The sequence below is a fragment of the Geotrypetes seraphini genome, chromosome 3 (genome assembly GCF_902459505.1).
Source record: "Geotrypetes seraphini chromosome 3, aGeoSer1.1, whole genome shotgun sequence".
NCBI lineage: Eukaryota > Metazoa > Chordata > Amphibia > Gymnophiona > Dermophiidae > Geotrypetes > Geotrypetes seraphini.
In genome coordinates, this window is record NC_047086.1 from 232,938,431 (window position 1) to 232,965,463 (window position 27,033).

Consider the following 27,033-nt stretch of genomic DNA (forward strand, 5'->3'; position numbering starts at 1 on the left):
TAAATTGTTATGAATGCTTTGTAGGATATGTTTACTCATTTCTGGACATGAATCTGTTATGAAGAATATGTATTTTATTCACCTTTGTAACATTAAAAAAATATTGAACTTTAAAAAAGGGGGATTGACATGGTCATGATATGGTGTGAGATGACTGGGCTCAAACAATGAAGTTAACTGGTGCTGGCTTTTGGGATTGCAGAGCTGCAGAAAACCTTCTGCAAAGAGTGGTAAAACTATTTGGAGAACCTGGTGTGAAAAATGAAAAACTGAAGAACGACATGAGGAAAAAACTGGAAGATCATAAAAACAAACTGGACAGTGCCCACGACCTATTGAAAGAAGCCCTAAATAAAATAAGAGAAGCTAACTACCTTTCTGCAATCAATCAGAAAAACATGACTGCTCTGGAGGTGAGTGCACTTCCTGAAAGGATGTTCTTTGGGGGAGGGTTTGGTTAGCCACTCTGTCCCCTATTCTAACCAAGATTGTGTGGTGCAAATAACATATTTACTATGGGCCTGATATAAAAAAAAAAGCTGAGCTTCTATTTATCTTACATTTTCTTCTCCCTCCCTTTGTCCCTTCCTTGTTATGTTTCTATCCTCAAAACATTGTAGTTCTCCCTTTTCCCGGCATTCCAGTATGTCAATTATTGTTCTTGTCATCTTGTCTGTTTTTTTTTTTTATGTATTCCCCTTATTTTAATTGTACATCACTTAGAATTCATGATAAGCGATTAATCAAAATTTTTTTTCTTTTCTTTCATTAAATCATTTTTTGAATTTTTTTTTAAATTTATAAAGATATAACATCAAATAAAATGAAAAATACAAACAGAAAAATATAAAACAGAAAAAGTCATAGGGTGTCATAATGTAACATGAATCCAAATTAAGTATAATACTGTACATTAATCATTAAGGCCCTCTTTTACTAAGGTGCGCTAACTGATTAGCGCACGCTAATCGATTTAGTGCATGCTAAACGCTAACGCATATATGTTAGTCTATGGATGCGTTAGCATTTAGCATGCACTAATTTGATTAGCACAAGCTAATTGGTTAGCGCACATTAGTAAAAGAGGGGGTAAGTTTCAATAAACATTCCCATATGTGCCTAAATTTCTCTAAATTACCACATTTCATTGCATAAATCTTCTCATACTTACTATATAGACATAACATATTCCACCATATATTGTACACTAATTTAGGAAATCCTTCCAATTAATGAAAATAGTTTTAAGCGTTAGCATTAGTAAGATCTTTAATGGTTGTGCTTTATGGGTACTTAGAGAAGTTTGCAACCCCAAACCTCCTAATATAATTATTGTATAAGACAATGGTTCCGTTATGGACAAAAACTGTGAAACTGTTGTCCATATAATATCGCAATAAGAGGCAACATATGGACATTTGAATAGCATAAGCTCCAATATACCAATCACATGACCAACAAAATTATCCCTTGCATGCATCAATTCTGTATAAATGAAGCAGAGTCCAAAGCACCTTGTGCAACAAAAAAAAAAGGAGGACTGCATCATACACGCAGATTGTAGTGTGACGTGGTAACTGATGTCCATACTAATTTCCATTGTGATTCATCTACATTGGTGTTCAAATCAAATTCCCACGATCCTTGCAAACCCCTTGGCGGTTTACATACATTAATCTTCAAACATTTATACCATTGGGCAGCTGCCCCTGGACAGGAGGATAATGCAGAGCAAAGTGTTATACAATCCAGCTGGCCCTTCTACATCGTAATTTGGGGATGTACCGATGTAATACAGTGCTTAAGCCAAATCCATCTGTAAAATTGATGTTTAGATAGCTTATATTTATTCGCAATTTCAGAAAATGGCATCCAATCCTGACCATGCAACAATTGTTTTATCGCCAGATACCAGCCTTCTTCCATACTCTCCAATTAATAATGGTTCCTTGTATTTTATACTGTGGATTATTCCATAAAGTAACCCAAGATGTATCACTCCATTTTTTTCTAATCCTTGAAAGGCGGCTTTTGTAGCATTAAGCACAGGATTCTTACCTAACTCTACTATAGTTGTGAAAGAAATTGACCACAATGGAGCCTCAAATACAGTTTTCTCATACTGAAGCCAAGCCGGCAAGAGTGTTTGCAATTCTGCAAGCATCCACTTTGAACTCTGTTGAAGTATGAAGGCCAAGTGATATTCATAGAAATTCGGAAAGTTAACTCCGCCCCAATCTTTATCATACTTCAATTTCTTTAGACTTATCTTCGGTGGTTTATTATTCTATAAAAATTTAACCAGCAAAGCTTTCCATCTTATGGTAAATGGATTTTTCAAATAATACAGGCAGCATACTAAGGATATAATTTATAACAGGTAGAATCATCATTTTAATGGCTGCCCATTCAAAAACGCTGCACCTTCAAGGCCTTGGTCCTCGCTTTCAAAACCTTCCATGAAACGATTCCGGACTACATGAAAACTAAACTACAATTCTACTTCCCAAAGCAACCACTGAGGTCCCAAGAAAAAAAACGACTGACCATAGCTCCTGGTCACTCCCTCACAACTGAAACAGCCTTCAAACGCTCCTACTCACATTTCATACCCAAACTTTGGCACACCATCCCCCCACCTGTCAGATCACTAGATGGACTCTGGAACTTCAGGAAGGCCGTGAAAATCTTCCGCTTTACTAACCCAGCGCCTTAAAGTCATTCATCCAGAAATGCCAGTCAACATACCTACGCCACCTAATCTCACCAGATGCTACTTAGTGCATATGTTTTTTTGTCATTTCTATATTGTAAATTATTGTCATGTCTTTATTGTAATTTATATTAATTATGTCATCTCTGTTCTGTCTGGATTATTATGGATATACTTTGTAACCTGTTCTGGGCTCCTTTGGGAGGACAGGCTAAAAAATGGAATAAGTAAAATAAAAATAATAAAAAAATAATCTATCCCACCAGGATAACTTAAGAGGTCATTCTGGCAATATGGTCATTCTGGCAATATGATCATACATATACCTCATATTATAGGACATTGTTTCTTCTATTCCTGGTCCAAAATAAATCCCTAAGTATTTAATTTTGCAAGGGGACCATTTGAAACCCAGCCCCTTCACCAGAAATTCTACCTCTGAACAATTCAACGGCATAATTTCTGTTTTTAAAGCATTAAGCATATATCCAGACGCAGAAGAAAAATCATCAATAGTTTGAAGGATATGCTGCAGTGAGTCTGGAATAGTATACAACAGAATGTTATCAACATAAGCCGACAGCTTGATAGTAGAGGTTTCACACGAAATACCTTTGATGTTAAAATTGCCACGTATTGCCATCAGTAGGGGCTCCAATGTCAGGTTAAACAGTAATGGCGAAACGGACATTCTTGTCTCATTCCTCTTGTCAGGTTAATAGGGTCTGACATCTGATTGTAGATGCAAATTCTAGTGACTGGAGCAGTATATAGAATTTTAATCATGTGGATAAATGCCTCTGGGAAGCCAAACCATTGCAACATCTCAAAAATGAAAGGCCATTTCACCCGGTCAAATGCATTCTTGGCGTCAAGGCTCATTGCAAGCAATCGCTGATCTCCATTTATAGACGCAAATAAAGTTGCATTAGTGAGCATATAAGTATTATCATAAGAGAATCTTCTGGTCATAAAACCACTCTGATCAGGATAAATCAAAGTGGGCAAGATTTTTTGTAATCTGGTTGCAAGTATTTTAGTATAAATCTTAGCATCGACATTGATGAGGGATATGGGTTTATAATTTTGAACCTGTAAACAATCCTTGCCAGGCTTTGGAAACACAATGATAGTAGCCTTAGTGAAAGTACCAGTATGAAGAAGATATATTCACGCTATACAGGATAACCAGGGAGAAGTGGTTAAAACAGATTTAGAGATTTTGCATTGTTTCTGGGAATTCTATCAGTCTTTGTTCACTACTGAAATGATTTACTTATCTTGAAAATCTTGAGCATGCCACATTGTCCACTGAATCCTGTGAAGAATTGTCACAGAATGTGGATGCTGTAGAAATTCTTATGGCAATTGGGGGCATGGCCAAAAGAAAATCTTTTGGTCCAGATGATCTCACCTTGGCATTTTATTTGGCATTTCTGGACTTGATTAATCAAATTTTTAATAAACTTGAAACTGAAAATGCATTTTCAAGTTTCAAGTTTATTAAAAGTTTGTTATACACGCAATGTCAAATAATTTCAATGTATATGACAATAAAAATTTTTGGGAGATAAAATAAAACAATTTGTACAAGTAAACATACAATGTATGTACACAAATAATTAGCATTACATAAGGGAAGAGAGGTGAACTACAATTTTTAAGGAAAGTAAAGATACATTTAAGGAAAAAAACATCAGGAGCGTAATGAAAAAATATAAGAGCCTAAAAGTCATGCCTATCAATTCAGGACCGTCATCATTTGCATAGACATATGAGCCTGATGTTCAAAGTCAATCAATCAATCTCCAATAGTGGCCTGTCCAGATTCCTGAGAAACATTTGATAGACCCAAAAGATTAGATCAATTGTACGCAACTCCCTCCTAAGGATGAACAGTAGAGTCGGGAATTATTTATGGATTTTTCCCTTTAGGAATTTGTCTTCACCCCTTTGAAACCCATCGTATGGCAGAAAATTCCATAGCCTGATTGTTAATTAAGGCCCTGTTTCTATATAGGTCACCTGAAAAGTTGGCGCTGATTAGTGCGGCGCTAAGCACGATTCTATAAAATTAGGCGCGCTGTATAGAATCATGCTAGGCATCCCAGCTTTTAGGTGTGCCATATTTATGCCAGTGTTTTCTTGGCTTAAATGTGTGCACCTAAGTTAGTCCAAAACAGATGCCTGACTTGAAAACACATCCATTGATCTGCCCCAAACATGCCCTCGTTTAGGTAGGTGCTTTGGACTAAGTGCCTACTTTATATAGAATCACGTTTTTGAGTTAGGCACTTAACTTTAAATTAAGTCCAATTAATGGCAATTATGAGGTGTTAAGTGCCAATTATTGGCACTAATTAAGCCTATTAATCAATTAAGTTAGGCTCCTAAATCGACTTCTAAATCTTTAGGCTGACTTTATAGAATCGGGGCCTAAGTGAAAAAAAACAACAACTAGATTTATTGATTGATTTTATTTGCTATTTCTTGTTTTCATGGCCTAACCCATAGTCCTGTGGGCTGTGACCTCAAATGAAGGGTCACAACTTGTGGACACATTGACTTGCACTTGCAGGGGTCTCATATTTCCTCGAGCAGCTATTAGGGGATCATGGCCATCAGAAGTTTGATAAGCACTAATCTGAAGGTATTAAAAAAACATTTTCTATTTACTTATTTTATCTCACTCCAGTTTTTATAAACGTCTACCATATCCCGCACAGTCCTCTTTTCTCTGAGTTCAAGAACTCTAATCTGTCTTCATCAAGGAGCTCTTCCAACCCCTTGATTATATTTATTGCCCTTCTCTGTACCTTTTCTAATTTTTCAAAGAGATACCCTGACTAACTATAACTACAACAAGTCACATCCACAGAGCCAACAGACTGTCTGCAAGTAATAAAGACAGAGTGATGCAGATGAAAACTGACTATATATTAGCAGCTTAGTGAATAAACTTTATCTGCTCTATTATTATAGCCTTGTATAGTCAGCATTATAATTGGTTCAATAAATTAGAGTTCTCGCAATCTTATTATTTTTATTATTGCATTAAGAGACTGGGTTTTATCTGTCTGTGTTAATAAAATTGGTTCTCCTACATTTGTCAAATGCTATTAAACATTTCAGAAAAGACTACACTTCGTACAATACCTGTACACCTAACTATACAGATAGGATGAAAAGAGAGAGACAGCTGGAGGAAGATAAAAAGTATAGTCTATCCACATGCAAATTATGTGTGGTTTGAAATAACACCCACCATTATGTATAAACCCTTCAAAGATTAGCCTTGAATTAATGGCCCCAAAGATGCTGTTATTCTATCATTATGAAAAAAAAATGCAGCAAAGAATACAGTTTACAAATATTATTTGATTTTCATCATGGATAAAGGTTTTGACATTGGTGGGGCATGTTGACTTTGCAAGGATGGTTCAGATTAGCTTTATCGATGTCACCGTCTCCAATATCTCAACTGGTATAAGATAAGTATATTAAATAATGAAAATTTCAGGACAGCAATTTCTTCTTAAAATTGAATCCATCTGGAACTGAAAGTAGATAGAAATTTGATAAGAATGGCTCATATTAAAGGTACAGTAAAACCTTGGTTTGCGAGCATTATTCGTTCCAGATGCATGCTTATAATCCCAAGCACTCATTTATCTAAGCAAATTTCCCCATAGGAAATAAAGGAAACTGGCAATTTGTTCCACAACCCAAAAAACTTTAATACAATATACTATACATACTTGTATTGCAAGACCTCGCTCATTTAGAACAGTCACTACACTCCTACAGCGTCAGAGAGAGAAGAACCATCGGCTCAGTTGTGATGTGTGTATACTGTATATACTTGTATTGCAAGACATTGCATGTATATCAAGTTAAAATTTAATAAAATGTTTTACTTCTCTTGCAAAACACTTGCAAATCAAATTACTTGCAATCCAATGTTTTACTGTATTTAAGTCTCTTCATTCCATCCTTTTACACTGAACCAAAAAAAAACAAACCCCAGAATGTTTTTTGTTGTATCTTCCACAGAACTCAGCCGTTTCTTTTGAAATTTAATGTGTCTTGTCCTGAATAAAGTTGATATAAAATATTGCAAATATTTCACACTGCACCACAACACTACCTTGTAAAAATTAATTGTTGCTATGGGATACGCGCAGGAGCAGACGATAGTTTGTAAACAGTCTCTGCATCAAAATGGTTTTCACTGCAGAAGATCAGTCAAGTCAATAGATCAGTAGCAGCCAAAGCTGAGGGTGTGCCTTCATGCAAAGAGAGTGCCCTTCAAAAATCTGCTTAATTGAAATATTATTTTTTGACTTTACATTTTTCTGCAAAATACACCATAAAACTTTTTGATGTGTTTTTATTCAGTTCAACACAACAAAACAAAAATGGAGACCCAATGTTCCACAGTAAAAATAATCCAAAGATAAAAACAAAAGACTGTGGATGTTCTGAAAGATGATTTATTATTCGCTCTTCACAATAAAAATACAAATAAAAGTCTGAATTTGTAATACACGTTTGATTGTCCTGCTGGACCCTACACAGTCTGTGTTTCGGCGATACCGTCTTCCTCAGGCGTCCGGATGATGTAGGGTACACAGATAAAAATATAAGCGAAAAATAATATACGTGTCTTTGAGCAGAAAAGCAAAAATGGCTTGAAATAAGCAGAGTGGTGCATAAAATCGCAGTGTAAATACGGTATATTCAGACTTCTCTCTTTCCAAATGGATCCACAGTGCCTCTTCCTTGCCCTGCAGATCTTGCAATTGTGTGGCTTTAATTTGATCTTTAATATATAACGCTACTCCCCCTACTTTTCTTCCTACCCTGTCTTTCCTGAACAGATTATAGCCCGATATAACTACATCCCTGTCATGGTACTCCATGAACCACGTCTTCGTGATCGCCACTATATCCAACTCATCTTCTTCTATTGCAGTTTCTAGATCCAGAATCTTGTTTCCCATATTTCAAGGATTAGTATATGCTGCTTTCCAGACATTGCCCTCTTTTCGCTTAAATGTAGGTCAGCATTTTAAAGGCCTACATTCAAGGAGCCAGTCTCGTGCCTATGAAGGCGCAAAGCAAAGGTGTACATATGTATAAGGCAACATGCAGCACAAACCATGCCTCTGTTTGCCTTATCTACTTTTATTTATTTTATTTCTTCCATTTCAAGCTCTAGGCGACATTACAGAGGAAGGGGTTAAAAGAGGGTAGGGAGGACTATGGAGGGCAGGAAGGAGTGGAGAGGAGAGAAGCATGTAGAATATTTCATAGAAATTCCTAACTTTACAGATAGGAGCACCATCTATGTAAATTAATTAAAGGAATATGTAAAAAGGAATAGAAGGGAAGAACCGTTAACCCTTTCAGGACCAAGGGACATATTTGTCCCATAACTTTAAAATCCTATAAATTTTGATTGGGATAGTCTACAGTTCTAAATTTGATATGTACGGATTCCATAGGATACTGCCTTTATGTAAACAAACTGGTTCCGACATTCATTCATTAGCGTCGTTGCCAGATTGACGAGAAGATTCACTTGCCACACTGTCCATAAGCCAGAAGTTTGATTTTTTTTAAAAAAAATAATGATATTTCACAAAAAAAATCAATTTTTTGGCATCTGCATGCCCTTTTTACCATAAAAATGTCGTCAAAACCACAAAAATTGGCCTACAATCCTTATGGTCCTGAAAGGGTTAAACAATAGAATTCAGTTAATAAAATAAAAAGAATAGGGGTAAAAACAATGGAATAAAATTTTAAATAATTCATAAACTGGGAAAAAAAATCAAATAAGTCTGACAGAAGTCCATTTCCTGAAGCAGCTCTGTTGTCTCAGCATATTTTAAATAATCCCAACGGCATAAGTCTAGACGGGACAGATATCAACTCAGGCTTTCCAGCTGCTGCAGCTCCGACTCATCCCTTCCAGGCAGAAAATGCACAGAGATAGAACAATCTAGTGCTGGGCTGCACTGCTCTCGGTGTGCAGCTCCCGAAGAATACAGCACTCTACGACCATCGGGAGGAGGAGTCCATGGCACAGCCCCACACCACGGATCCGGAGACACTACTTGCTTCTCTCCAATGAGAGAGCAGATGCCGCCCCATCCTAGGCAACAACCAGCAGCGATCCACCATGCCTTCACTAGGTTCCGTCTCCAGCAACGATCTCCCCGCAGCAATCTCCAGTCACCACACGCAGGTAGGAAAGGCCTCTGCTGAAAATTAACCGTTCCAGGCCTTTATGCTGTGATTCTATAACTGTCAAACTCCTCCTATCCAAGATGTTTTCTGACTTGCCCGAGTGAAAATTAAAAGAAAAAAAAAGTACAGAACCCTGTAAAACTATGAATAAGGTAGATGAAAGGAACAAAATAAAGTAGAAACCAACAAAATAAAACTAAATATAACTAAAAACTTTAAAATATAAGAGAGAGACACTGAAGCCCAGGTCTTACTTGGGCAACATTGTAGAATAGGTATCGCGTCCATATGTGTCACAGGCATGTCCTTAGCTGAGAGAGCAGCGCGTTAGAACGGTGTGTCTAATTTTTTCAGAAAATGTGCATTATGATTGGTCAGTTAGGTGGTGGTAGGATACGTACTGCCCCCTAACTTTAGCACGCCCTAAACAAATCGGGGCCTAAACTTCTACTTCAAAAACCCTCTCCATAGATTGTTATTCACGATTGGAATCACTATTAATAGACACTCATTTGCAACTCTACATTAAAAATCTGTGAAAAAATATATTTATATTTGTTCCAAAAATAAGGAGTGAATTCAGTATAAGGGGATCCAACAATGAATTCTGGTTTCACCCCCCCCCTCACCCCCACTCCCCAGTCTTCCTTTGGGAAAGTCCCAAGCTGGGTTTTACCCATTGACCTCTCCTTTATGTCACATTTCACTCCATGTGCCACCACCAAATAAATCCTTAAATTGTGACACAAAAAATATACGAGATATAAATGCAAATAAATTGTTCAAATGAGTTATTACTTATAATTATTCTATACGTTTCAAAACAATCTCTCTGAAGACTCACCGTTGACGTTTTCAAATAAAGTTTCCAGGACTGTATAATAACACTTATAGGTTTTACACACAGCATATATATGAAATCCACTTAACTCAATACAGTGCAAACACATTACAAAGAGTGATTGATCATTGGAACAAGCTTCCAGTGCAGGTGATTGAGGCAGACAGCGTGCCAGACTTTAAGAATAAATGGGATACCCATGTGGGATCCCTACGAGGGTCAAGATAAGGAAATTGGGTCATTAGGGCATAGACAGGGGGTGGGTAAGCAGAGTGGGCAGACTTGATGGGCTGTAGCCCTTTTCTGCCATCATGTTTCTATAATCAGAAAGTTCTATGACATCACAATGCAGGTGTAAAGAGCCTTAGCCTATAGGAAGAGGAGATGCAAATGTTAAGAGCCTTAGCCAATAGGGAGAGGAGGAGAGAGTGGCTGCTGCAGACACCAGAAAGTATTTCTTCACAGAGAGAGTGGTTGATCATTGGAACAAGCTTCCAGTGCAGGTGATCGAGGCAGACAGCGTGCCAGACTTTAAGAATAAATGGGATACCCATGTGGGATCCCTACAAGGGTCAAGATAAGGAAATTGGGTCATTAGGGCATAGACAGGGGGTGGGTAAGCAGAGTGGGCAGACTTGATGGGCTGTAGCCCTTTTCTGCCATCATGTTTCTATAATCAGAAAGTTCTATGACATCACAATGCAGGTGTAAAGAGCCTTAGCCTATAGGAAGAGGAGATGCAAATGTTAAGAGCCTTAGCCAATAGGGAGAGGAGGAGAGAGTGGCTGCTGCAGACACCAGAAAGTATTTCTTCACAGAGAGAGTGGTTGATCATTGGAACAAGCTTCCAGTGCAGGTGATCGAGGCAGACAGTGTGCCAGACTTTAAGAATAAATGGGATACCCATGTGGAATCCCTACGAGGGTCAAGATAAGGAAATTGGGTCATTAGGGCATAGACAGGGGGTGGGTAAGCAGAGCGGGCAGACTTGATGGGCTGTAGCCCTTTTCTGCCGTCATCTTCTATGTTTCTATGTTTACATGTGGAAATCCACTATTTACATGTGGGTATGTTTCTAAAGTCATAGTCACAGCAGCATTAAATTATATGTATATGCTACTGTCCTCTGGCAACAATATGGATATCAACAATACTCAGCTGCTGTCCTTATAGCAGAGTGATTTAATTCAAGACTGCTTTTATACTCTCATAAATTAATCCACTAATTATTTTATTTAGTTAGTTAGTTTTCTATACCGTTCTCCCAAGGGAGCCCAGAACGGTTTACATGAATTTATTCAGGTACTCAAGCATTTTTCCCTGTCTGTCCCGGCGGGCTCACAATCTATCTAACGTACCTTGGGCAATGGGGGGATTAAGTCACTTGCCCAGGGTCACAAGGAGCAGCGTTGGTTTTGAACCCACAACCCCAGGGTGCTGAGGCTGTAGCTTTAACCACTTCGCCACACTCTCCCCGCTGAATATGGCTGCTATCTGTAGGTGTGGCTAGCACCAGAAGTGGCGTTAGGCATCGTAAAACGCCTCCGCAGCTGTGATTCACGTGAAAGGTAGGAGTCGGAAATGTAGGCCTTGAAAACCCTGGCCTAGACTTCTGGCACCTACCTTTCAAGAAGCCACAGTTCTACAAACAGCGCCAGTCTGTGATGGACAATGCCGCCGATACCAGCGCTGTTTGTAGAATCCTGCCCATAGTACCAGGTTGTTTACAGGAATAAGGAGCTAGATATATAAGTTCCTCTGAATATTGGGATCGTCGTATTGAGGCGGGCCCGCCCCTTCCCGGCCCATCCTTCCGAAGCCTAAGGCCTGATTGGCCCAGGCTCTAGAAGTCTGGACCAATCAGGCCTTAGGCATAGTGGGTCCGCCCATCCCCACTAAGTCCAAGGCCTGATTGGCCCAGGTGCCTTAGAGCAATATTCAGAGGAACTTATATATTTAGCTCCTTATTCCTGTAAACAACCTGGTACTATTGTCAGCATTGTTTGGAGGTGATCTCAAGAATGTGTTAAGGGCAGGGGAGCAAATTAATTCATGTAGAACCATGGATGCTGTTTCAAAGGGACAAAATGCATGCAGGAACAGATCTCTGCAGGGATTTTTTTCCTGCCTTTGCTTATCAGCACAAAACCTGTAAGTAAAGCGTACCCATGGATTTTGCATCAGTGCTAGTAATTTGATTATTGCCCAGCTAGTGTCTAAAATAAAAAAAAACCCTGTTCTCCAAGTACAGCACTGCATCTTGAAATAGACTTTGTCATGCCCTGTTCAGCTTTATTTGCATTTTTCTTGTAGGCAAAGAAGCAAGCTGTAGAAGGTGGCAGAAAAGACATTGAGAATACCTTAAATGAGGGTTTTAACATTCTGACCAAAATCAACCAACTTGTAGATGACATCAACACTACTGGAAATGTAAGTGCTCTGTGTTTAGAAGTAGGCTTTTCTGATGGAAAGTAGACATGGAAAGGACATTCTTCTCAACAGGAGCATGCATTATATATTTGGATCATTAGCGTGCTTTAAAAAATGTAGGGTCCCGTTTACTAAACTGTGTTAAGCGCTAGCTTTTGCTTAATATGGGAGAAAAAGCTTACCGCAAAACTTATTAAAGTGTTTTGCGGTGATTTGCCTGTCAGTGCATGCTAATCACGTGCTATTTTTGTTGGTGGTGGCGTTATTGGGTTTTTGAGTAGAGGGAATGGCGTGGAAGTGTTATTTATGTGCTAACATAAGAATAAAACAAAAAAGAACCAACAAAAACTGTAGAAAAAATGCGAAGCAGAGAACAAAGCCAAAACTGCAATAGAGCGTACAAGGAGCAGGAATTTATTAAAAAGTCATAAAAACGTATATCACATATATACAATAAAAAAAATCTCAAAACTGGTCCTTATATTCTCGTGGACCAGACCCGAACACTTCTTCCTCAGGGGTCCTACAAAAGATGGTGTCATAGACAGGTATAAACCACCTCCTCTTCTCTTGCACTCACCATTGTTCTCATTCTTTATAATACTCATAGTATGACTCACACATGGTTTATACCTGTCTACGACACCATCTTTTGTAGGACCCGTAAGGAAGAAGTTTTGGTTTTGGTTTTGTTCTCTAACATAAGAATAGCTTTACTGGATAAGACCAATGGTCCATCTAGTAAACAGGATCACTTTTTTAATCCTGCTTAAGAGCCAGAGGGCCACATCCTTACTAGCTCAGTATCCCGTCTTCATGGAGGCCAATCCAAGTCACAAGTACCTGGAAAAAAAAAACCAAATAGTAACAGCTTCTCCCATCTCTGTCTCAACAAGTTAAAGTTAAATTACTAAACAGAACCAGGAGAGGTTAGTAAACACATACCAAAACATATATATTATCTACACACAATTAGGAAAGAAGGGTGAGAACTACAATCTTTGAGAAAAAGAGCATAATTAGGGGAAAAACAATAGGTAAGGGCAAAAAGCTATAAAACTTGTTTTAGTCCTTGCAAGGACAGTTGTTATCCAAAAGCATCTTAGAACAAGAATGTTTTTAATTTTGCTTTAAATCGCTTTAGCACGGATTCGATACGTAAATGACTAGGTAGGTTAATGATTAGACACTTGGATAATAAAACTTAGGGCCCCTTTTATAAAGCTGCGGTAGCGAATACCGGTGCTGGAAATGTGACACAGCCCATAAGAAAGGGCCCCTAAGGCAGGAACATTTAGGGCCAGATTCTATAACTGGTGCCTAACTCTGTAGGTGCCTAGAAAAGCGGCATCTATCACATGTCAATCAAAGGCGATGTTTGTAGAATCGCACCTAGCAGTGCCTAGATCAACTTAGGCACCAGTAAGCATCATAATCTTAGGCATCAGTATATTAAACCAGAGTTTTCTTGGCCTAAAATATCAGCACCTAAGTCAATTCATGCCTAAACTCTGCTCTCAAATCTACTTGCTGGTAGGCAGCTCGATGCAGATGCCTACATCCAAGTTGTAGGCACCCAGTGGCGTAGTAAGGGGGGTGGGGCGGCGGTCCATCCCAGGTGTGGTCTTGGTGGTGACCCATCAAAAGCGCACAGGTCATTGGCGCATTGACAATTCTGCCCCGACATTTGTGCACAGGACAAATGTGCACTGACCGTTTTTGCTCTTGTTTTCACTCTAGGGGGTGGGGGGAATCCCGCCCACTACACTCGCACTTGTGGGGGGGAGTTGAGGGCAGTTGTGTGGCACTTGAGGGCAGTTGTGGGCACTTGAGGGCAGTTATTGGGGGGAGGGGGAGGGGAACCCCCCACTAAACTTACAACTCGCGCTCTGTTCCCGTTTTCACTATAGGGGTGTGAGGGTGTGTGTGTGGAGGACCCCACACACATTCGCGCTCTTGTTCGGGGAGGGTGTTCAATACCGACACGCTCTTATTGCTGCAAACCCCTCCCCCACTACATTTACAATTCCATTGACAAATTCCCCTCCCTTCATATGTGCACTTGTCAGTGCGCACATTTGATGGAGTGAAATGTCCTACACGCTATTCTGACCCCCTCCTGCCATGCGCATGCGCTCCTTCTCTTCTCTCGTACCTCTTTAATTTTCCCTGTGCAAGCAGCATTACAAATTTGCTGCCTGTGTCTGTGTTGCCTCTCTCTGATGTGTTTTCCGGGCCCTGCACCTAGGAAATGACGTCAGAGTGAAAGCCGACACAACGCGGGCAGCAAGTTTGTGATGTTGCGTGCGCCTGGAAAGTTAAAAAGGTACGGGGGAAGGGAAAGGGGGCATGTGCATTGTGGGGAAGGGGGAGGTGGAGAAGAGGGTGTGGGAGGGGTGCCAACGCCCAGGGCACCAGTCACCCTTGTTATGCCACTGTAGGCACTTACCGAGTTAGGCACCTACCAGGTCCTATAGTGGTGCGATTCTGGCACCAATTTCTTTAGGTGCTGTAGTCGTCTGGAAACTTAGGGCTCCTTTTTAGGAGGTGGTAGATTTTCGGCTACCGCACGTGGTAATTTTGTGTGTGCGCTAAAAACCCTAACACACCTTCGTAAAAGGAGCCCTTAGTTAAAAACGTTGTTTAAACAGCGTTTTTGTTTTGTTTTTTACTGAGCTTGGGCACCTACAGGCACCTAAAAATCGGTGCTGGTTAGAGAATCCGGGCCTCAGAGCCTAAGAAAATGTGGCAGAAAGATACAGAAATAGCTCTATTGTATTGGATGCCAAAGGTGTGATTAAAATAAATATACCTTCATAAGCTATCTATACATGTTACATCTTCTGAACTCCTGAAAGAAGCTCTTATTGGTCTGCCTCCCCTTCAAAAAATATATTTTTTGACTGGCATTTTTTTATCCATACGTTTCTCCCTTCCACTGATGATTGGAATTTCTTCCTCCACCTCTGATGACCAGCATTTCACTTACCTAACCTCCTTCTCCAGCAGATGCTTAGGAACAAAATTATGTATTGGGCTGGTGTGCTGGGCCTTGAATCTGTAGGCAAGAACCTGCAGGCCTTGAGTATGTGCAGATGCTCAAGGCCCAATACACAACTTCGCTCCTAAGTGGCTACTGGAGAAGGAGGTTAGGTAAGTGAAATGCCGGTCACTGGAGATGGATGAAGAGATTCTGGTCACTGCAGTGGTGGTGGGGTGTGTCATGTGGAGGAAAGAAATACTGTTGCTGATGCTACTACAGCTGGGGGGGGGGGGGGGGTGGGAGTGTGGAAGCGACCTGAATATAAACTGAGAACTTGATTTTTGGGTCTTTTTTTTTGCATTTCTGAGATATACATTTTCCATAAACACAAAAGCAAAATAATTCCACTGAAAAAAATACAAGTAAATTAAACATAATAATTCAAGCCCGCATCTAGGGAGAAGAAAGGATTTTGATTAATTAACAAACTACAAATCAAAACATACTGTAATTTCTGGAATATAAGTTGCTCCTTAGTATAGCTCAGAGCAGGGGTAGGGTACTCCGGTCCTCGAGAGCCATATTCCAGTCGGGTTTTCAGGATTTCCCCAATGAAAATGCATTGAAAGCAGTGCATGCAAATAGATCTCATATTGGTGAAATCCTGAAAACCCGACTGGAATACGGCTCTCGAGGACCGGAGTTCCCTACCCCTGGGTCAGAGGGACCAAAACGTTGAAAAAATTGGTAAAGTTAACATAAAAGTCACTCCTTTGTATAAGATGCAGCAAAACATATAGTGCCGGCAGTTCGAATCTCACTGCATAATGTCTGAATAGCAATTGCTACTTGAGGTTGCTGGTACTTTATTTATACTAAGGCCTTCAAAAAGGGAGTTTGGGGGCTACATGCTCTCTGGCCCCAGCTGTGTTGTAAAAATGCCATCTCGACCCTCCTTGGCATTCCCGTAACAGTCACGCATGCAAATGCTTGTGTTCTAAAGGTGTGTAAAGGTAAACGCTAAGTTTAAAATAAGGGGGTAAGAGGATTAACCATTAATAGAGTGCCAACAATTTGCTGTCCTTGTCCAATCAATCATTCTTTCCAGACTGGACTATTGTAATTCCACCTATCTAAGTCTAACCAAGAAAAATCTTCAAAGACTTCAGCAGATCCAGAACACTGCGGCTAGGTTGATCTTCGCAAAAAGCAAATTCGATGTTTTACTGCTTCTGTCAAAACTTCACTGGCTTCCGGTGATTTCTAGGATTCACTTTAAATGTACGCGGCATTCTTCCTCCCCTAATTCCACTATCCTGGAATTCTTCGAGACCTGACACTATCAGATCCACCCAAAAACTTAAACTATCTTTCCCCTCGTAAGTCATTAGGTAAATTAGGGAAATCCCTTTTCTTCAAATTCACTGAGCTTTGGAATAACCTCCCTGCCCCGCTGCGGAACCTAGCCTCATTCCAATTATTCCGAAAGCTTCTGAAAACCTGGCTTTTCTCCAAAACGTAAAGCTATCTATTTAAAATGTAAAGTTAACTATCCTCTTCATAACCTCTAATTTCTTATGTCCTTCCCTCATTTATTGAATTACCTGTAAACCGTGTCGAGCTCTATCTTTATGGAGATGATGCGGTATACAAACTTAAGGTTTAGTTTAGTTTAATAACAATGAATTATTGGCATTAATTGGCACTGATTTGGAGCTACACATGCAACTGCTTGTGCACAGTTCCATAAAGAACCTCACCTGCATTTTATCACGTGCAGCTGAAAAGGGGGTGTAGCCATGAGAGGAATTTCTAAACCGCTCTATAAAATTGTTCTAGGTGGTGTACAGAATTTCATGATTTTAGTTCTCTCGCTTACCTTGTTTCATTTTCCATTGCAACCCCACTACTATCTCTCTTCTGCAACTTTTCTTAAAATAATATTAAACTGTAAACCGCTCAGATGTCCCTCAATGGATGGTATATCAAATCTAAATAAAACGTGGAAAACTTGGAATTTACTGAATCTAGCACCTTGCCCTACAGGGATACTTCCTTTTTAGACACCCTGATACCGTAGGGAAAAAGCCTTTTCTGTAACGGCATCTGGGCACCCAGATTCAAGAATACTAAATGTAACATGGCATTAGCATGCCTAACATTTACAAGCCCGCAGTTGCACAGGCCATAGACCTGGCATAACTGCAGGCACCTAAATGCAGTATTCTGTTAGTTGCGTGTGTAAGTGGCAGCTCCGCCCAGTCCCCTCATGTACTCCACCGATGTGAATGCACCCATCAAAAGCACAGAGGACAACGGCGCGCCAACAATCCCACACCGAAATTTGAGCGCAGAAGATATGCATGCCGCCATTTCCGCCGTTTTGAGGCCTTCTGTTTTACGCTCTGAAGGGGGGGTGGGTGGGGAGAACCTCCGACTAGAGTTAGAACTCCTCACGCTCCCATTATGGGGGAACCCCCCCCCCCCAGTACACTGAAAACTCCCATTCTTCTTCCCGTTTTCAGTCTTCAGGAGTTTTTAGTGTAGTGGGAGGGGAGGGATGTTCCCCTCCCTCAACTGGAGCGCGAGGACTTCTAAGTGTAGTGGGGGGTTCCCCCACCCCCCTTTTGAGCGCAAAAGGGAATGCCTCAAAGCGGCGTGCAAATGTCAGCGTGGGATTGTCGGTGTGCCGTTGTCCAAAAAAAAAAAATATATATATATATTTAAATTGAATCAGGTTGGGCAGACTGGATGGACCATTCGGGTCTTTATCTGCCGTCATCTACTATGTTACTATGTTACTATGTCCTCCACAGTTTTGATACATCACCTTGCGGGTGCCGTTGTCCTCTGTGGTTTTGACACGTCACCTTGCATTCACACTATGCAACTTACCCACTCACTTACAAAATATTGCTTTACACTCATCCACAAAAGTGCCGGTGATCCATAGATTTGCAGAAATCCTTGCACCCAGTTATAGAATTGTCCTTTAAATATATTCTCTAGACAAAAGGAAGATGGTCATCCTGATGCATTTCCCCTTCATTGCCCCCACATTTAATTACGGATGTTGGCACATATGCTTATATCTCCTAAGGAAATTAGAGTTCAAAAAATTTGGGTGATTCTATGCAATTGATTAAATGTTTTCTCCTTCTGTGGTTGGCAGGATCTGAAGGACATTAATGATAGCTTAGAACCACTGTCTAAGCAAATTAAAACTAAAATAGATGATCTCTCCAAAGAATTAGAAGAAAGGCAGCTCCCAGAAAAGGTGTTGCAGGCTGAAAATCATGCAGCCCAACTGAATGAATCATCAGCCATCCTGGATAAGTAAGACATCTTTTCATTATTACTTTTAATTGTCTCTGTCACAACCCATGTTACAAACATAATAGTGATGGTTATGGGATAGTGTTCCACATGTTATCAGTGCTGTATTTTAAGGGAATTAGGTTTAAAGTCATGAAGACATTTCAGTTGTACACATTTATGAACATTAAGGGGCCTGTTTATCAAGACTCTGGCAATTATTATTATTTATTCAATTTTCCATACTGTTCTCCCAGTGGAGCTCAGAATGGTTTGCATGAATTTATTCAGGTATTCAAGCATTTTTCCCATCTGTCACAGTCTATCTAATGTATCTGGGGTAATGGGGGGATTAAGTGACTTGCCCAGGGTCACAAGGAGTAGTGTGGGTTTGAACCCACAACCTCGGGGTGCTGAGACTTTAGCCTTAACCACTGCGCATGAAGGGGGTCATTTTTTGCAGGTCATCTAAAGGTAGACACCATGATGATGTCTGCTAAACACAAATTCTATACCATAATTACGTGTATGCATAAGTGCTGTTACAGAATGCACTGTCACACCAGAGTAATAAGAGTTACTCTACTCATCTGCTAACAGCACACTCTAATTTGCATGCTAAGTGCTCAGCCCTTTTAGAAAATGGGCCCCTAAAAGCAATAATCAAGCAGAAGAGAAAGAGACAAGTAGTTAAAAACTATGATGTTTAAACATTGAAGCTTTTCAAGTTTTTGACATTTTTGTAAGCAGATCCAGAATCAGCTTGAGTCAAACAACCAGGATTTTCACAGTTCTGACTTCAGATGTGTTTCAGATTCTATATTAGCTATTTAGGTTCATGAAATTTTTTAAATTAAATTCCAGTAACAAAACATGAAAATACATAGGGCATCATTCCGCAAATATATAATACAGTTTACAGTATAAAAATGTGCCACGATGCCTCTGTAAATTAACAGGCCCTAGCACATAACTTATGTATTAACTGCATGCCATGTTAGGAGGCAGCAAATGGGCATGGACTTCATATCTCCATCCCGCCCACTCTGTCAATCCTCCTTCAGCCCTTGCCTCTGTTTATTCCTTTCCTAAAATCACTGAAGAGGAAAGTGCACATGTTCTCTCCTTTTCTAAACTCACCACCTGCTCCTCTGACCCAATTCCTATGGATACCCCTTCTATCTGTCACATTCTCAATCTATCACTTTCCACTGCAACTGACTCTAATGCCTTCAAACATGCCGAAATTACACCACTCCTCAAAAAAACTTCACTGGACCTTACCTGCCCTACCAGCTATCCACCGATCTCCTTCTTCCCCTTCTTATCCAAGCTACTTGAACGTGCTGTTGGCCACCGCTGCCTGGACTTTCTATCCGCCCTAACCATCCTCGACCCATTCCAATTAGGCTTTCGCCCCCTGCACTCTACTGAAACTGCCCTTGCCAAAGTCTCCAATGACCTCTTCCTGGCCAGATCCAAAGGTCACTAATCTATCCTCATCCTTCTTGATCTATCCGCTCCCTTCGACACTGTAGACCACTGCCTTCTCCTTGACATGCTGTCCTCACTTGGATTTCAGGGCCCCGTTCTCTCCTGGTTCTTTTCCTATTTCTCACATTGCACATTTAGGCCCTGATTCTACATAGTGCGTCCCGATTTTAGGCAGCTGTAGGCGTCTTACAGCTGTCTAATCAGCCAATCGGGATGCACGTTTTTTAAAAAAAATGCTCCCCAGGCAGGCTTTCTATATTGAAGGAGAGGCCCGCAAGACACCTAAGCTCGCCTAAGGGCCTTAGGCGAACCTAGGCGGCCCTACGCGTCTCCCTAGTAGAGGAAGAGACGCTTACAATGTAGGCCAACAAAATGCTGGTCTACATTGTAAGTAGACGCGGCCGCTATACTTATTGCGGCAAGGGATCTCTCTGCTGCTATAAGTATACCGACCGCCCCCCCCCCCCCGACACTACCGATCGCTGGCAGGAGGGTGCCCAATCCCTCCTGCTAGAAGATGCCCCCCCCGACACTACCGACCACCCCCCCGACACTACCGATCGCTGGCAGGAGGGTGCCCAATCCCTCCTGCCGGAAGACGCACCCCCCCCGCAAACCCCCCCCGCTCTAACAGCCCTCAAACCTCCCCCCAACCAAACTAACCTTTCCTTGTTGGCCAGGCGGGACTTGCCCGTCTAGCCGGCAGGCCCGTCTCATCGAAATGAGGCGGGCCCACCCCTTCCCGGCCCATCCTTCCGAAGCCTAAGGCCTGATTGGCCCAGGCTCTAGAAGTCTGGACCAATCAGGCCTTAGGCATAGTGGGTCCGCCCATCCCCACTTAATCTAAGGTCTGATTGGCCCAGGCTCTAAGGCACCTGGGCCAATCAGGCCTTAGACTTAGTGGGGATGGGCGGACCCACTATGCCTAAGGCCTGATTGGTCCAGACTTCTAGAGCCTGGGCCAATCAGGCCTTAGGCTTCGGAAGGATGAGCCGGGAAGGGGCGGGCCCGCCTCATTTCGACGAGACGGGCCTGCCGGCTAGATGGGCAAGTCCCGCCTGGCCAACAAGGAAAGATTAGTTTGGTTGGGGGGAGATTTGAGGGCTGTTAGAGCGGGGGGGGGGGGGGTTTGTGGGGGGGGTGCGTCTTCCGGCAGGAGGGATTGGGCACCCTTCTGCCAGCGATTGGTAGTGTCGGGGGGGGCGGTCGGTCGGTATACTTATAGCAGGAGGGATTGGGCACCCTAGGTTCGCCTAAGGCCCTTAGGCGAGCTTAGGTGTCTTGCGGGCCTCGCCTTCAATATAGAAAGCCTGCCTGGGTAGTAGAGAATGACACGGTGAAAAAATTGGTACCCGTCACCGCCCCGTCCCCGTCTCACCATCCCCGTCACCGCCCCGTCCCCGTCTCACCATCCTCTTCACCGCCCCGTCACCGCCACTGCCACCCCATTCACCGCCCCGTCACCGCCACTGCAATCCCATTCACTTTTCTTTATTTACGTATAAAGGAAACATTCTTTAAAACTTTAAAACTTTAAAACTTAGTTAAATATTAGTTAATAACTATACAAAAACAAAACACGCAGAGAAAAAATTAATTAATAAAAATTCTCAAAACTGACACATTTTGATCACTAAATTTAAAATAGTTATTTTTCATACAGTTTTTCAATCACTAATCTTCCACCACCCCTGGGGCTAGCAATGCAAAAACAAACACGACATGTACTTTAAATGCTGCCGTGATTAGCATAGTGACTGCGGCTACGGCTGCAAGTCTCCCCTCCCCCCAGCGATCACGGCAGGAGGGCACCCAACCCCTCCTGTAGACCCCCCCAACGGCCCTCCCGACAATCGCAGCAGAAGGGTACCCAACCCCTCCTGCCGGTCCTCCCAATGGCCTCCCCTAAGATCGCCGGCAGGAGGGTACCCAACCCCTCCTGCTGGACCCCCCCCCAACGAACCCTCCCACCCCGGAACCCCCTTAGTCTTACTTTCCAAGTTGGACCGGACGGCTCCTCACACGTATGGCCAGCAGGCTTGCCTCCGTCCAAATGAGGCGGGCCCGCCCCTACCCTGCCCAACCCACAGGATCCTAGGGCCTGATTGGTCTAGGCACCTAAAGCCACTCCCGCTATAGGAGGGGCCTTAGGTGCTTGGGCCAATCAGGCCCTAGGATCCTGTGGGTTAGGCAGGGGAGGGGAGGGGCGGGCCCGCCTCATTTGGACGGAGGCAGGCCTGCTGGCCAGACGAGCGAGGAGCTGTCCGGTCCAACTTGGAAAGTAAGACTAAGGGGGTTCCGGGGTGGGAGGGTTCGTTGGGGGGGGGTCCAGCAGGAGGGGTTGGGTACCCTCCTGCCGGCGATCTTAGGGGAGGCCATTGGGAGGCAGGGGAGGGGAGGGGCGGGCCCGCCTCATTTGGACGGAGGCAGGCCTGCTGGCCAGACGAGCGAGGAGCTGTCCGGTCCAACTTGGAAAGTAAGACTAAGGGGGTTCCGGGGTGGGAGGGTTCGTTGGGGGGGGGGGGGTCCAGCAGGAGGGGTTGGGTACCCTCCTGCCGGCGATCTTAGGGGAGGCCATTGGGAGGACCGGCAGGAGGGGTTGGGTACCCTTCTGCTGCGATTGGCAGGAAGGGTTGATCTGACAAATGAGGAGCACGGTGAAACACAGGTAAATAGCGGTTCCTAGAAGGGGGTACATTGGCCCGCGGGGACAAACCTGTTCACCGTTTCCGCGGTCGGTGAATGGCCTTGTCCCCGTCACCACAGCGACTGCTAGTTTTCTTCCCCGTTTTCGGCGGTGACCCGCGGCTTAAATGCGGTGGCCGCGGGTAAACCGTCACCGTGTCATTCTCTAGTCTACTGGGTAGCATTTAAAAAAAAAAAAACGTGCATCCCGATTGGCTGATTAGACAGCTGTAGGACGCCTACAGCTGCCTAAAATCGGGACGCACTATGTAGAATCAGGGCCTCCTCCACTATCAATCGGAGTACCCCAGGACTCTGACCTGGGATCTCTTCTTTTCTCATTCCTTTGGTGCTCTGATCTCCGCCCATGGTTTTCAATTTCACCTCTGTACTGATGACTCCCAGATCTGCCTCTCTACACCTGAAATCTCTATAGGGATCCAAGCCCGAGTCTAAGCTTGCTCGTCTGACATCGCTATCTGGATGTCCTACCGTCACTTAAGACTAAACTACTTATCCTTCTGCCCAAGCCTACATCTCCTCTCCCCCCCACTCTCTATTTGCATGTAAACTGCTTTGAGTGTGGTTAGATAACCACAAAAAGGCAGTATACAAATTCCTTTCCCTTTTGTGTCAAAAATGTTTCAGATGGAGCAGATCATTTTCAGTCCGACGAAGCATTTGCTTACCAAGGCAGAGATATGTTCCTGTGGGAGACTTACCGTCCTTTCTTGAGTAGGCCTTAAAATTCATTTTTATTTAAGCTACTTCGACGATTGCAACCCTTTTCTACTACTGTACTATAGTGCCTACTTTGGGGAAAATAATGAAGCAGCAGTGCAGCGCCTGGGAAATTCTTGAAACTGAAATGTGTGCTTATGGGTTTTGACTTAGATAAGTGAAGATCATGCTTTTATGCAGGGTCTTTCTAGCACATTGCAAATCTGACCGTTTATCAGCTTAAAGTCATTTTCCTTAGGATTTGTTCTAGGTCAGTGTGCTGCCTTCTTTCCAATAACCCAATCACAAATCAGTCATCTTCTATGGATGTAATTCTGCTGATGGATGGATTGAATCCCCACATTTCCAGCAATCTCTAAAAGAGAAACAAACTTCCACTAGAACAGGGGCACAGTGCAAATGCCTTTTTTAAAATAAATATTTATTAATTTTAAAAACTAATACAAAGTGCCATAAATTATACATACATTTGTTACAAAATAAGCACTTAAATCCCATCAATAACAAAGATGATAATAAATATCCCTCCCCTCCCATCCAACAATTTGATCAAGAAATGAACCAAAAAATATATCCCCCACCCACCCCATCCTGGACATGTATAAAAATAAAGAAAAGATTTGAAAAACAAGAAATTATGTTGAATTAAAGAATTTCAGGGGGCCCCAGGTCAAATTAAATACTTTGCTATGCCCCAGTATATCTGCATTCATCTTTTCATATTTGTACCCCAAACATAAACTGACCCACCAAAACGGAAAGTTGAGCCGATCACAATTCTTCCAATTGCGGGTTATCAACTGCATACCTATCCTTGTCATAATCAAGAAGAGCATGCCTTTGTAGCAATCCATAGGAGGCTTGACGTACAGCAAAGCTCCACATATAACTGCCACATTTCCAGCAATCTTTAAAAGAGAAACAAACTTCCACTAGAACAGGGGCACAGTGCAGATGCCTTTTTTAATGCGATATGTAACAGCCAGTCAACTGATCTTATTAGCGGATTCTCTGTTAGCACTGCATAATAGATTTTTTTTTTTTTTTTTGGTTCGTGTATTTAAAATTTTTACATTCCACAGTGAAATAGGCTAACAGACAGAATCTGATATAGTCATTCAGGATGTCAAATGAGATACAGTGGTGCCTCACACAACGAACTTAATTCGTTCCAGGAGCAAGTTTGTTATGCGAAAAGTTCGTTATGTGAAACGCGTTTTCCCATAACAATACATGTTAAAAAAAATAATTCGTTCTGCAGCATAAAATATGCTAAGATGACATAAAAAAAGATAAATTTGTCAAAATGGTGAAAATGGTGGTCTTGCTGAGGCCAAACTCTTTGACGAGGTCACACTGTTTTACCCCACATTCACTCCTTCTAATTATTTCCCGTTTAATTTCAACAGAAATCACCTTCCTGCTTTTTTTAGAAGCCAGTCTCAGCGGCAAAAACTGGGACTTAACTGTTCATTTTTTTTTTTCTAGCAACGGGGAAGCGGCGAGAGTAGCTCCGCCCCCCCCCAAACGCATCAGCAGTAGGCGCCGGGCCCCTGCGAGCCGACGGTCCGCCACAGCACAGGGAGCCAGGCGGAGAGAGGGCAGTTAAGCGCAGTGCCTGCGCGGAAGGATGCAGCTCGGGCGACTTCGTTGTGTGAAACGAAGTTCATTGTAGGAAGCAAGACATGAAGTTCGTTGTGCGCAGCGTTCGCTGTGCGAGGCGTTCGTTATGCGAGGCACCACTGTACTTTGAGTTATGCAAGATGCTGGAAAATTATTCCACATGATTAGTAGCTAACTATATGGTCCAGGGTTTTGGAGGAAGAGCAGTGGACCTAGTGGCTAGAAGTCCTGGCTCAGCACCCTGAGACTGTGGGTTCAATCCCTGCACCGCTCCTTTTGACCCTGGGCAAATCACTTAATCCTCCATTGCCCCAGGTTGTGAGCCCATCAGGACAGGGAGAAATGTTCACAGCCCCTGAATGTAAAACCACTTCAAAGAGAAGCTGTATGTAAGAAATGTAAAATAAATAAAATCCATTAGGTAGTTGTTTGCGCTATAATTTCTACAGTTGGGCTTCAAAAACCCAGGGAACGGTACAGTTTAGGGGGTGAAGAACTTACTGTATGTACACGACAGAAGAGCGGGACTAGGGTGTAATTGTATGTGATGATCTTAAGGTGGCCAAATAGGTTGTAAAGGTGACGGCGAAAGCTAGAAGGATGCATAGGGAGTGGTATGGCCAGTAGGAAAAAGGAGGTATTGATGCCCCTGTATAAGACTTTGGTAATACTTCATTTAGAATATTGTATACAATTCTGGAGACTGCACCATCAAAAAGATGTAAAAAGGATGGAGTCGGTCCAGAAGAAGGCTACTAAAATGGTATGTGGTCATCATAAGGCATAAGGGGCCAGAATTAAAGATTGTATACTTTGGAGGAAAGGCGGGAGAGGGGAGATATGATAGAGACGTTTAAATACCTACGTAATGTAAAGGCACATGAGAAGGCATAGGATGAAGTTAAAAGATTATAGGCTCCGGAATAATTTAAGGAAATACCATAGGTTAAGGAACGGGGGGAAGGGACACAGGGTCTGTAGCCTCCCCCAAAATTGTTGATGCTTCGGTTCCTCCTCTTCCTTCCTTCCTTCCTCCCTCCCCCCCAGCAGGACCCTGCGGCACCATCAGCTCCAGACTTCCCCACACATGCCTGCCTGCAGCCTGCCCCCTGCTCCCTGCTCCCCCCCTGGATCACTTTCATATTAAATGTTCCAGAAGCCACGGTACAGTGTCCACCAGATGAGACTTCTGCCATCGGCCTGCCCCGGTAAGAGCAGATAGTGTAGCTGGTTTTAAAAAAGGTTTGGATGATTTCCTGGAGGAAAAGTCCATAGTCTGTTATTGAGAAAGACATGGGGGAAGCCACTGCTTGCCCTGGATCAGTAGCATGGAATATTGCTACTCTTTGGGTTTTAGCCAGGTACACTAGTGACCTGGATTGGCCACCGTGAGAACGGGCTACTGGGCTTGATGGACCATTAGTCTGACCCAGTAAGGCTATTCTTATTTTCTTATGCATTTTTAAGAGTTAATTACTTACTAATAGAAATACCTTAATTACTTTTGAAGCCTTCTAATTGGTTCAAGGACCTATAAATCAGAGATCAGGCCAGGATTGGGAAGGAGGGAATTAGGCTTCCTGTGCCTATTAGCAGACTTTATACTGATAAAATAGCAGTTTTAGAATAGCCCCTTTAAATGCTAGACTATGAACTGTAACAGAGACTTTCTATGCTAAAAAAACAAAACCCTATTCCTTAAACTCCCTTGCTAGTGCTTAAAATAAAGTCCCTGAGCTTACCTATTCAAGTCTCATTTCTCCATGTTTGCAAGCAATTTCCCAGCAAAGTCTTAGCAAATCTTCTCGCAACACCTCTTCTGAGTACCCTTTGAATTGTTTAAAGTTAACCAGCTAAGTTTAGACAGCTAGATGTAAGATTAGTTTTAGTTATGCTCTCATTTATCCTAAAGAGAGCCAGATAAAGATGGCTAATTACCTCAGTGACATGATG

General features: G+C 42.3%; 1 protein-coding gene across 10 annotated transcripts in view; it reads left to right on the forward strand.

Annotated features, from left to right (window-relative positions):
* The window catches only part of LAMA2 (laminin subunit alpha 2), a 1,204,230-nt gene that overhangs the window by 908,927 nt on the left and 268,270 nt on the right, over positions 1–27,033 (forward strand). For all 10 annotated transcript variants that reach the window (XM_033936921.1, XM_033936924.1, XM_033936922.1 and 7 more), the window contains 3 exons: positions 203–413; positions 12,123–12,239; positions 18,395–18,558. In XM_033936921.1, coding sequence (XP_033792812.1) covers positions 203–413; positions 12,123–12,239; positions 18,395–18,558 — 492 coding nt within the window. The remainder of the gene's footprint in view (positions 1–202; positions 414–12,122; positions 12,240–18,394; positions 18,559–27,033) is intronic.